General features: G+C 39.9%; 1 protein-coding gene across 1 annotated transcript in view; it reads left to right on the forward strand.

The window, feature by feature from the left end:
* The window catches only part of UNC5D (unc-5 netrin receptor D), a 540,317-nt gene that overhangs the window by 494,301 nt on the left and 32,632 nt on the right, over positions 1-13,384 (forward strand). Inside the window, exons 12-14 of the mRNA XM_041751170.1 lie at positions 3,198-3,366; positions 5,050-5,277; positions 12,727-12,876. Coding sequence (XP_041607104.1) covers positions 3,198-3,366; positions 5,050-5,277; positions 12,727-12,876 — 547 coding nt within the window. The remainder of the gene's footprint in view (positions 1-3,197; positions 3,367-5,049; positions 5,278-12,726; positions 12,877-13,384) is intronic.

Consider the following 13,384-nt stretch of genomic DNA (forward strand, 5'->3'; position numbering starts at 1 on the left):
CATGGATAGTCTGTGGCTGGGGCATCAACACTGCAAAGCTGGCAGAGTTTTCCCCAGAACCCTCAGCTGCACTGTGTAAGCTGAAATTTGAATTCATGACCCAGTTACCATACGGTTGCCCAACAAACCACCTGGCTACACTGAACTGCCTCTTAAACTATCAATCTTTTTAGATCTATAAGTGTTCATAAATATGCACAGCGGATGGATTGGATGGATGGATGGATGGACAGATAGATCAAACACAAGGGAAATGTAGCAAAACTTGAAGACACCCCAGACTTCTTCATCTACACTAGACCATATAATGCCTGGAGGTGGTGCCTACAATGGCCCTAATATTGCTGCTGTTACTACTTCACAGTTATCATTAGCTCACAGAAATTTTAGAAAAATATTTTGCCTTTTTCTTTTTTCTCCTAGCAGGAATGCAAATACTTCCTTGTCATATGGACTATGGGAGAACTGAAATGTCATTCATACTATCCTTATGATATTTTTGCCCAGGCCCAATAAAAGGCTTCTCTCCTCAGACCTCTGTCCTCACATGTCCTAAGTCTGTATCCATGACTACACTTGGACTGATTTTCTCCCTATCTTTACTTGGGATGTCACAAGAGCCAGCAGCTTGACCAGAAATCTGCTAGTGGTTACAGAGAAGGAAAGTACATCTGGTCACAGAGACCAGGGGCCTACATACAAGTCAGAAATTTAGGGTGTATTTTGTAGCTCAGTGCTTTGATGGACTTCTCTGTGACCTTATGCTGTTAACACCTGCCTCCACAGGTGTGAGAAGATCTTTAATATTTGCAAATCTCCTTGATTGTTATAGCTAGAAGATGGCAGAGAAGAACAAATTACTATTCATCATGGGGAAAAAAAAGTAGAGAGATTTAAGTTATGTTCCTTCACAAGAGACCTATACCCACAGACACTGTTGTCACAGTAGGAGGATTAGATATAAATCTTGATTTACTTCCTTTGTACTTGTGGAAATGCCCAGTGCCTGCTTAAGGCAAAGCTCCCTTTCCCCGCTCTGCCTGAGACTGGGCTGCTCTGCCTCTGCTTCCTAATGCTATTTGTTATTACGGAAAGGAGCCTTGCTATTCACAAGTGTGAGAGTTCATCTAATTAGCTGATTTCAGCTCATTTGGCATTAAATAATTCCCCAAATTCCCATATGTTTGAACAATATGTTCAACAAGGGGGATGATTCTCCGAAAGCAATTAAATAGTTCTTTTAGGAGAGCTTGTCATCGGTCACTCAAAAGCATCCCTGCTATTCCTATCTGTGATGAATGCAAGCGGCAATTACACAGAGAGTGTGTCACCTTCCTAACGGCCCCTGGCAGGCATCCACACGCAGGCTGCCACCTCGTGCTGCCTCTAGCTCATACTGGAATGTTACATCACCCCCATCCCCCAACCTCAAGTATATCATTCTAGGCTGTTCAGTGAGCATTTGTTATTGCTAATACACTACTTTGCAACCCATGCCCCCTTGCTTGCCCGCTCTGCTTAACAATAAATGCAGACAGATTTTCAGTTCCCTGAACCCTGGTTTTATGGGAAGAATTGTCAGCTTTGGACTGCGGTGGCTTCTGTGGAAGACTGAATTTTGTGACTCCGTCTTCAGGCCTTTCTGAAGGGGGAGGATACTGTATTCACTTTCAGGTCTGTTTTAGATACAGTAGATAGAAGATGTTCCTGCCCACCTATGTGTCTGGACTTTTATTTATGATTTTATTTATTTACTTATGAGAGACTGGCAGAGACATAGCAGAGGGAGAAGCAGGCTCCCAGTGGGGAGCCCAGTGCAGGACTCCATCCCAGGACCCTGGGATCACGACCTGAGCCAAAGGCAGACTCTCAACCACTAAGCCACCCAGGTGCTTCTGTGTCTGGACTTTTAATGTAATGGCAAATTATGAATAGTAGCTCCAGGATGACCATTCCCAACTTCAGAGAGAACAAGCAATGTCAACAAAAGCAACTCAGAAACTGATAACATGTGAAACACACCCATAGAAAAACTCTGTTTATATAATACCGTGGAAAAAGGTATCCTTTGGTGCTAAATTTCATCTTTATCTTGCTCAAGGGCTGGCTTTTGCAATGAGGGATGACATTTAAATGCCCTTCCTAGGTCAAGTAAGAGGAAAGTTCTATATAATGATACCAATCTCAACAGCTCTCCTGTAGCATTGTTCATCTGAGAGTCCTACATTGCTTTATGGACTATATTCTGTATCACTGTATTTCTTACAAGTGAAAATACACCCCCCCCTCCTAAATCAGATAGCTTGTTCAAAAATCCAGAAACAGCTGGGGAAGAATGAGCAGACTTCTGGGTTCTTCTCATTGCCCGTTGTCATATAAACCAGTCCACCTTACCGTTTGGGGACAGAGATTAAAACCAAAGGAGAAGAAAATGAAAGAAATATTCAGTGATATCCTTTCCCTTTAGTTAAATTTCACTGTATCTGTTTCATGACTCTGTATTTCCATTGTGAATAATTCACAATACAGAAAAACCTGAACACTAGGTTTGGGTGAATGACTTTAAATTTAGAACTAAAATAGGAAAGGGTTGAAAGATATATATTTATGTATGTTATTCTACACATTTATAACTGTCTACTTATGCTATTGCTATATAACTCATGTATTTGTACATTGGCAGAAAACAAATGTTTTCAAAACCAGAAGTGACATACTCAATCTGTCTAAAGTGTGCTTTGTTATGAAATAATTTGTTTTATCACTTATTAGCACTAAAAATGTTCCTAGAAGGTGTTGTTGGGAGAAAAGAATCTGATGGGAAGATTACCAGATCAGTTGTTCCTACAAAGCTCTCGGCTTTGGTCATTGGTAATGTTATCAGCAAGAGTAAGGATTTAGCAGCTGGTGTGTAACACACCAGCCAGGTCTTTGCTCTCTGCTGTTCTCTATATTTCTGAAGACATACCTGTCATTTTGTTTGTTGAAACCGAGATTTGAAATCTAAGCTAAACTCAGTCCGAGTGCTTGAGCAGTTCCAGATAAATGGCTGTTGCCCAGACCAGCCCTGAGCAGGTGTGGTGCCGTCCAGGAGGGAATCCTGGGAAACTGTTTTCCTCAGCCAGTCTATGACTATATTCTTATTTAAACATGCCCCCGTCTTTACGCGCTTCTTGTATCCTTTTCCAACTGTAAAGCCTCCAGTCAGATGGATCCGAGGTGCTCCTGAGTCCTGAAGTCACCTGTGGCCCCCCAGACATGATTGTCACCACTCCCTTTGCATTGACCATACCACACTGTGCGGACGTCAGTTCTGAGCACTGGAACATCCATTTAAAGAAGAGGACACAGCAGGGCAAGTGGGAGGTGAGACCCTATTCTTCCTTTTAAGAAAAATTAAGATTTGGCTCCCAGCTGTGGGATAGATTTAACCTTACCCTCTCTTAACACGAGTCTGCTGGAAAATCTGGAAGCATTTCCTTGTTTTTTCAGAGGGCTTGTGGCATGTGTATTACAGCATCCTCAATGTACTAGCTGGTTAAGTCTTTTTCCATGATGATGGGAAAGCAAGAGAGGATCCAGAGCTTTTCTGTTTGGTTTCAGAATCCAGTTGTAACTACCCACACAGACATGTACCCTTATGTGGCCATCCCCGGTACATAAACCCTTTATTCCTGTCCTTCCCAGACCATGACCCTACCTGAATTGGCTTTCCCTCTGGCCTCTGTGGAGACTGGGAGGAGGCTCAGGGCACACAGGCTGTGTTCATGAACGAAACTTCTCTGTCATTTTGCCATCATAGGGATTATAACATGTTCAAATGCTCAGCAACCCAATGGTTGCTAAGTATATTTTGGTGAACTAACAAATGCATTGAGAATCATTGAGTGACTATTGCCCTGTGTATAGAAGTACATATGAAAGCAATTCATTCCAAGGAGAAAACAGGAGACAAGACAAGAAAATGAGGAAGCTTCAGAGGAGGGTAACAACAAGGCAGACAGACACAGCAATGATTGCCCTGGAATTACTATTTTAAGTGAAACCTCTGATTTATCTGTCTGATAGAGATCCCTTTGATGTCTGTCTGAAGTCACTTTGCATGAAAGCAGTTGAATTATCTTGCTGGAACAGAATGACCTGTTCCAGCTAGCCCTGGGATCTTCCCTCCCAGGAAGTGCTTCAAGCAAAAGTAGTAAAAGGAAAATCTTGTTTCTTTAGGAGAAGAAATTTCCAGTTGCTACAATGGATTACATTCACCCTGCCGGGCTATCTCTACAACTAGCCTGTACTCTTTGTTGAAAATGCGTTCTGCTATTTCTTCACCCCTATTTCTTCAGTCCTATTTCTTCAGTACAACCAGGGGCACATTTTCTAGGCATGAAGTTCCATGGGTTTCATAAAGGGGCCACATTTTGCTCTCTGTTCCATTATGGTTTGCTTTGCCTTGATTTTTACCATTTTAGTTTAGTTTAGTTTTTCTTTTTTTTCCATCAAGCACCTCCTCACAAGCTTTGCATCCAGGTGGTGTTAGATTTATGCTCTACCCAACCAGTCACACAAACCAAAGTTCTTATCAGGGAGGGTGAAATATTCTAGTACATGTTATCAAAACCCTTCGTGTAATGGTCCCTCATGAATGAATTTGGTGGAAAGAGGATAAAATATTTGAAAGAAAATAAATATTACCTTAAGGATATGGAAAGAGATTTTCAAAAACAGACCTTTTTCAAGACTGAGTTTACTGGCTGGGTGTTAATATTTAAGATTTTTCTTAAAATCAGCACTGAACAAATTAACTGAAAAAAAAAGGAGAACTTTGGAAATGAGGTTTGTTGTAACTTTATAGAATTCCAACACATGGAATAGAACTATTTATTAAGTTCCTGATGTAAACAGTTACTTTGCTAGAAAAAGATTATTTGACACCAAGAAAGGGAGTGCAATCAGAATTTTCTGAAAAAAAAATTGTGTATGTCCATGCAAAGTCATTGTCAAGTCACATCTCATTTCCAAGCTGAGAGAATCTAACACACCTTTTCCCAACAGGAAGTGATGTCAGTGGAGGATGAATCCACATCCTGTTACTGCCTTTTGGATCCTTTTGCATGTCATGTGCTCCTAGACAGCTTTGGGACATATGCCCTCACTGGAGAGCCAATCACAGACTGTGCCGTGAAGCAACTCAAGGTGGCTGTTTTTGGCTGCATGTCCTGTAACTCTCTGGATTACAACTTGAGAGTCTACTGTGTGGACAATACCCCTTGGGCATTTCAGGTCAGCTTTTTCTCTAGAATTCTTCTTTTGGGGTCATGAACGCATGGGATTTCCTAGAGATCAGTATCCATAGAGAATTCTGTAGCTGAGGGTCTGCAAAATGAAGCCACACCATTGGCTTGCCAGGAATACCTGTCCTGAAACAAGAGCTGTGTTATCATATGTCCAACAATGTGCTGAGTTCCAAGGATGTGAGGTACTTGGCGCTCAGGAACAGAGAAGAGTTACATAACCACATATTGTGAACATGGTGTGCTAAATTATAAACTGACTTAGAAGTGTGTCAGAATTCAGAAAACAGAGAGCCGATTGCAATAGAGAAATTGGAGAATAATTTCCAAGAGCCCTTTGTGAACCTTCATGGATGGATGTCATTCAGGAGCAAAAGAGAAAGGGCTACCATGTCAGGAAAGGAGAATGGCATGAGCCACAGGAACAGCAAGAGTTATTCAATGTGCAGAAGGCAGTGAGAAAATTGCATGAACCAAATGAAGGTTGTAGTTAGGGTACAACAATTGGAAATCACACCCGGCAGCAGGCAAGCATATTATATCCTGGGTACATAGTCAATTAATAATTAGGGCTACTAGGGCAGAGATAGTTCAAGGTTCCTTTCCATTTTTGGCATTTTTAATCACGTAAGACTCATTTTAAATTAGCTACTCACAAAGAGTTCGAGTTTATTAATAGCAGCAAAGATAATGCAGAAATGCCTGTGTAAGCTTTGCCCGTATATAAATAGCCTAGCTCTCCTGACACACCTCATCCCAGATCCCTGCTATTCCAGTCCTGGATCATTAAGTCCATTATGCAGAGCATTTCCTCAGTAACTAGCTTTTAAGACACTGAGCTGGAAAACTCATGTTTACCAATAAAAGAGATACAATGACCTGAATCCTGAACATAAGCCAGCAAAGATGATACAGTGCCAACCTATGTTCTTGAACCTTCCCTGACTATCTCTTAAGTAGCACAAATCAATTTGAAAGGCACACTTAATATATGGCTGCTCATAAAAGGGCCTTTTCGCAGAGGGCCACCATTTTGTAAAAACTTCAACGTGAGTAGTTAAATGTCATCCTAAGATTGCTATTTCATCATCTTAATCTACTTTCACCGCCCCAATAACATTTTTTCCAAAATAAAATACATAACAGACATTCAGCAACCAAAAATGAAGAATCACTCGAGGTCATTACTACCACTGAATGCGTCATGACTCAAGTTGGACGCTTAGTAACTTAGCCACATTTTGAAGGCTGAGTAAGCTGGAGTAAACACAGGGGGACCTTGGAGGATTTCCAGCCTCCTGGCTCATATGGGTAACCCACTGCCGACCATTGTGCCTGTGAGGATCTGTTTATCACAAGTACCTTGGAAGTCGGCCCTCATAACCAGTTTGATCTCACTTTGAATAATGCTGAAGTATATTATATACCAGTGAGTTTGACATTTGCCTAAAGAAAAAACTAAGTGACTTTCAGATAATCTATTTTCATTCCTGTTGATTGCTAGCAGATTCTATAACAGCTCAACTGTTCACAGATGAATATGAATTGCAGTGGAAGTCATGAAAATGAGGCCCTAAACACAGCTTTTCAAACCACTCTCCTTTCCTATGGGTAATATCCTTTCTTCATCAGTGCTAGGGAAAATGGTATTCTCCCTCTAAATTGAATCCAAATATCTTTATTTCATCATTTAGAGATACTTCTTAAAACACTTTAATTTTGCATCAGAGAAATGTTTTCCAGTAGAAATACTTTTGACCTCATTTGTCATAATCTATTTACCTCCAGTGATTCTTTCTCTCTCCTATTACATCGAATGGAGCTTATTTTAAAGTTGGGTTTGGTTGTACTTGTTTTTGACAGGATGTATGTGACAGCTGTCATGAGCAGCAAAGGCCATTCTTCCCCCTGGGATGGTGAGAGATCGTCAACCCTGGTTGAATAACTTTACTGGCCCACAGAAAGATTAAAACATAACTTGTAGGTTTTCAGAACACAACCATGCAGTCCACGGTCTTAGTCTCGGGATTTTGTTTCTGAAAGAATCCAGCATTCTGGATTGTTCCCTCGATAAGTGAACAGGTTCAGGGCCTTCTGCCCAGGTTCCTTTAAACCACCTTAACATCCCACATCATCTGTGTCATATTTTTCACAGCTTTGTATGTGGTATTTAATTAGAGGGGAAAAATTATATAGTTACTAATCTATTAAAACTCTTCCTCTTTAAGAAAGCCTTAGCAACAATTCACTTTTTGAACCTCTAGCAGACTTCACACATTAATATTAGCTCCCCCAACTTGTGCTGAAAATATTGTATACCATGATGACTCATGTTCTGTAACTCTGATAGAACCCTAACTTCCTAATCAAAAGTAATATGTCATTCTTGCAGAAGCATTTCTGCCAAAATTGCCTTTTCTGGAATTTGCCACCATTATCACTTTGATAAAAATGTTTGTTGTGATTTGGAAATAGATACAAGCTTGGTTACAATAGTTGCTGTGTTTATTGTAGGGCATCTTTCATGTCTCAGAGAAATAACAACACATATGTGCCCAACTAGGACTGTCCTCTTCACCAAGAAAGAAGCCTGGTTGAAGATCATGATGACATCTTTCATTTCATTCATAGATCAATGGGAAGTTATGTTCAATAAAATACTTAAAACCTCCTCCCTCACTGGAAACTTTGCAAGGAGGACAGCTTCCAGACCCAAAACTTCTGTCTTACTAGAACCAGTGTGGGTCCCACCAAACAGTAGTCCTGTGGACAATTTTAGTACTAGAACAGAAACATTGTCCCTTTCCAGCCCTGCCCTCCTACCCTATACCTCCTGCAGGGCTTCTCTTCTGCTCTGGGGATACTTCATCTGAATAATAGTACTGGTTTTTCTCAATGACAAAAACAAAATACCTCATACACCTTGAAACATAATTTAGTTTCAAGTTGTTGAAGATGTATTCTGATAAATACATCTGCAACTCTCTCTAGGAAGTTAAATCAGCTCAGATATATGTATATTTTTAAAATAAAAGTCTGCCTGAAGGTGAGAGGAGAGTAGGAGAACAACCCATGACTTTTGTCCATCCTACTCCTGTATGTCTGCAATAATTAGAGCAGCCATTTTATGTATGTGTATTTGATATCATCTCCTTTGGTGAATTCAAATCAAAGGTTGAGGAATGGTAAGATATTTACAAAATACTAACATTTAAGACCTAGCTTTTTGTCTGTGTTTTCTTTCTTTCTGTGTCTCACATGGGTGTGCACACGCATGCACACTCACACACACACAAACAAACCTTGATCAGGGGAGCAAGGAATTAAGCACTTGCCTCATCTTAAAAAGAAAAAAGGAAAAACAACTAGTTTTTTTCTCCATTGCTCCCAGCCCTCCTATTCAGTACCTCTCGGTACTCATTACTTACTTGGCATTAATGTGGATTTAGAATCTAATTTCAAAGGATTTCCTCCAGATGTAGCTCTTGTGTTTATCAATAATGCAACCTTGGGAAATATTGTTCACGTAAAGCATTTAAAGGAAAACACCATAGCGACATAATTTCTCTGTGTGTGTGTGTGCGTGCACATGCGTGCACGTGCACACTTAAGTTCAAACAGTTTTGTCTCATAAATATGTAAATTCAGCCTGCCTGTTTTAGTATCCCTGAAGCACACCTGAATATTGCTGTCTGTCTCGTTAAATCAACATAAAGAGCTCACTGAGGCACAAAGCCCAGGCTTCTCCTGGCCAACTCCAGGAGCTGGATGGCTAGCAGCACCCAGTGTGAAATGAGGAGGGAGACAGACTATAGCCACCACCAAACATAGCCTTTTTGTACATTTTATAGACAATAAACTGGCCAGATCCTATTTTCTAGTTTAATTAATGCAGATATCAATTTAACAGTAGAACCGGAGACTTAACATAAGGTCATTGTCACATAGGAGGCAGATAGGAAAAATGAAATGAGTATCAGGCCTCACACTCGGGATGATAGATCCACTGAGCAACTCAGAACTAGCTCAGCAGAGTTTGTTTCTACGACTGATTCTCAAACCCAGCTGGGCATCAGATTCATCTGGAAAGCCTTCAAAAATACAGATGTCCAGGACTAGCCCTGAAAAGAATGCAGTAAGTTGTGAGCATAACTGGAAATTCTGCACTAAGTATAATTTCTTCTTTTTAGATAGGGTTTTAAGGCTTGTATTCAGGAGGTTTTATTTGCTTGTTTTTTTCTACCTCTGGATCCAGTTATGCCTTTACAATTTCTAAATACAATGATAAGTTCATGATTGGCTTCTTCATTTTAATAAGTACTTGTTTTGTTACAGAGTAACTGTGGTTGCTTAATATTTTGTACAAGATTATGAGATACTGTTAATTGTGTAGAGTTGGTTCGATGTGTGGAGATGAAAGTAAGCTAAAAAAAAAAAAAGCAAATATAAATCATGGTTGTATTTAAATTGGGGGCCCTAAAGCAGAAATTTCTAAAAGGTACCATTTTTCTCTGTGATAATTATAAGTGGACATCTATTAAAAATTTTTAATATTCTCCATGCTGCATTTCAGGGACTGCTTAGACCATAGGGCAAATATGGACTGACTTATGTCACCTTTATATATATCGTGCACCAGTGAAAAATTATTTATGGGACAGAGTTAATAACAGTCTGACCTTCACATGACTCTAAAAATAAAAAAAGAAAAGAATAAAAGAAAGCATAGGATATAAAAAGGCAGGGAAATAAAAAAAAAATACTAGGCTACAGTCAAGTTGCCCCATTGTAGTTAGCTCTGTCACTAACCCTGTAACTTTAGGAAGATGACTTTCTTTGGGGGTAGTGGTGTGCTTCAAATTTTCATCTGTAAAAAGGTACATGGTGATTTAAAACTTCAGTTCTCTTCTAGTGTGATGGTGCTCGGTGTGGTTTCTAAATATTAAAATAGCCTAGTTCTCCACTAAGAAATGAGCCATTGGCCCAAGGTGCTTTGTCTTCTGACCTCAGTTTACTTCTCTGTACTTTCAGGTAAGGTAGATGACTTAAAGACAAGGAGTATGCTTTAGACAACCCAGTCAAATATACTTTGAAGAGTCCACACTATTGTTAGCGTATGGCTTTAACATGGTTTTAATAAGTGCATTCGTTTTTTGTACGTGTTTCTAATGTCACACTAAAATTGCAAAAAAAGAGGCTAATATAGTATCAGGTTGATGATTTTGTTTGGCCATGAATAAGCCCAGCTAAGGAACAGAAGCCTACAGAAAATAAGTAACTGGTCCAATCATACCGAAATGTGATTGAAATTCTGAGCCTCCATTTTCAGCTAATAAAATGCATCCTCTTTTGAGTATATGTAGTCCCCAGAAGATTCTTACACACCTTAAAACCTGAGTATCCATGCTCTAAAATTAAATACAAAGCCCTTAGCACAGCAAGTGAGACTTCATGATTGGATTTTCATCACCTCCAGCCACTTACTTTCTACCCTACCTGTCCCAGCTCTACCTCACCTGGCACCTTTGTACATACCCTGCTCAGTGCCCTGAGCACGTGCTTCTCTGCCTTTTCCAGTGGCTAGCCCTCCTATTTAAGGTTAGGCTCAAATATTACTTCTTCTATTAATTTCCCACTTACTTCCCTGGCCTGTCCTCTCATCTGGGTTAGGCTATACCCTATGCCTTTGCCTTGACCTCCTAGGTATACATGTATTTGTAATACTTAGATATGACGTCAGATGCCTACTAGACTGTGAGCTCTCTGGTGGCAGAAGGCAGTTTTATTGTATAAACTTAGAGTCCAGTTTGAGCATAGCTCTGATGGACACTTATTAAATCTCCCCAAAGAACCACTGATCAGCATCTATTAAAAAACCTCAACTCAGCATTTGGATTGCATTCTCTCTCCTCCCTACCCTACTATGATCCTTCCACTTCTTGCAGCCCCCATCAGATGCCGGCTAGACCTACAAAGCTAGGGACTACCTAGCACTGTGGTGTTCAGTAATTACTGACAACATGTGGATGTTTAAATTTAAGTTAACTAAAGCGAAAAAAACCTCAGTTCCATACTCTCTCTAGCCACATTTCAAGTACTCAATAGCCTCTGTGGCCAGTGGCTACCACATGGAGCAGCACAGATCTAGAACATTTCCAACATCACAGAAAGTTCAGCACTGACCTGAGAGCTCCCAAGAAACACCTCCTCTCGCTAAATGAAGTGTAGAAAATGACCTTGGAATTGAATCAGTTAGTCCTGGGAAAAGATACTAGCAACCGATTAACAATTACGGGTATGTGTCGGATAAAAGCTGGACAGCTGCATCTTAGTAAGACATGTTTTTATTCCTGTTATTCTGCACATAGACAAGAGTTGGTAAGATAACCTCTGGAGCTGCTTTTACTCGCTGATAATTGAAATGTAAGTTTTATTGTATTTATAATCCCACTTGCCTGCCTTCTCACAATCTTTCTTAGAATCTGGGAAGATTACAGGACATAATTAAAGGATCTCAGTTATCTTATTTATTGTAACTCTGCAGGGGAATTATAAGTCAATTAATGGTGATTTTAAGAAATGGATTTAGGGAGCTCTCTTATCTCCACTAGCACTGACGGCCTCACCCCAACGGCAGTTTAACCTTTTGGAGAATTCATGTCGGTTATTTGATTTGACTTATCATCTCTTCAATAGGATTCTAAACACCACAAATTTGGAACCAATTAAAATGGCTGGCTTAAAAGAATATAGGTGAATTGTTTATTTTAAATATAATTATAAAGATTTCTCAGCAAAAGATACACGGGTATATATCTTCAGGAATCGGATTTCCTTTTTCTGAGCTAAAACATGATAAACAACTTATTTTTGCTTGGCCTTTTGGCATTACTTTTATGAACATTACTGCAAATAAATAGTATCCATGCACCCTATAACATTTATTTTGAACCAAAGAATAAGTAATTGTATAATGCCCGTATTCACAACACGTGGGAGCGTGGAGAGGGTGCTATTCAACTTTCAGTGTAAACTCTGAATACATCCCTTGATTATGGTTGTGGCAGATGAAATTCACACAGTTGTGGCAACTCAATGGTGTAACGGTTTGCTTAGGGTAGGGGAGGTCTTTTAGCTTTAAAGAAAGGAGCGAAAAAAAAAAAAATAAAGAAAGGAACGGTGTTGGTTTAAAAGCCTAAGCAATGCAAATAATGAAGAGCAATTATTTCTTTCAGCCTAGGTCCTTACGAGTCAGCAGCTTTGAGTCAGGAGCCGTGACCTTACAAGGATATGGGGGAACCAAAGAAGTGTGTGTCTGTGATGCTGTTTGTCTATTTCTAGAAGACACATGGTAGTGAGCATACCTATCTATAGAAAGCAACGTGTTGGAAATTAGACACTTCATTGTTATGCCTCTTTTCTCTTTCCTGCCCTAAAGGAAGTGGTTTCAGATGAAAGACATCAAGGTGGACAGCTACTGGAAGAGCCAAAGTTGCTGCATTTCAAAGGGAACACCTTCAGTCTTCAGATCTCTGTCCTGGATATCCCTCCATTCCTCTGGAGAATCAAACCATTCACTGCATGCCAGGTACTGGCCAAATGGGCTGCTAACAGAAATAGCTTTGCTTTAACCAGCAAGCACGTCACTAAACCCTAGCAAGGGTACTCTTGACTTACCTTCTCCTTTGAAAGTATGGATTTAATTTCAGAACTGTCACAGAAATGTAGCAGTTTAGACGACACACAGGGAATCAATCATATTGACATCAGCTCACAGGTTTCTACAGGTAGGGGGAAAAGATGCTTGATGTCAGGGGATGTAAAATTTCTCCTCTCCCACTTACACTCTTGCTCAGTATAGGTTCAAGATAGTCATTTAACAACTTAGAGCAGGGTTGGTGTGGTGTTTGTTTTAATTAAAACCAGTTCATTACGAGACACTATTTTAATCATGGTCAACAACAAATGATCTGGATGTCAGTTGTTTAGATTTTTTTTTTTTTTTTTAGTTCATGAGAGAGAGAGAGAGAGAGAGAGAGAGAGAGAGAGAGAGAGAGAAAGAGAGGCAGAGCCAGAGGCAAAGGGAGAAGATGCAG

Source organism: Vulpes lagopus, chromosome 4 (genome assembly GCF_018345385.1).
Source record: "Vulpes lagopus strain Blue_001 chromosome 4, ASM1834538v1, whole genome shotgun sequence".
In the NCBI taxonomy this organism is placed as follows: Eukaryota; Metazoa; Chordata; class Mammalia; order Carnivora; family Canidae; genus Vulpes; species Vulpes lagopus.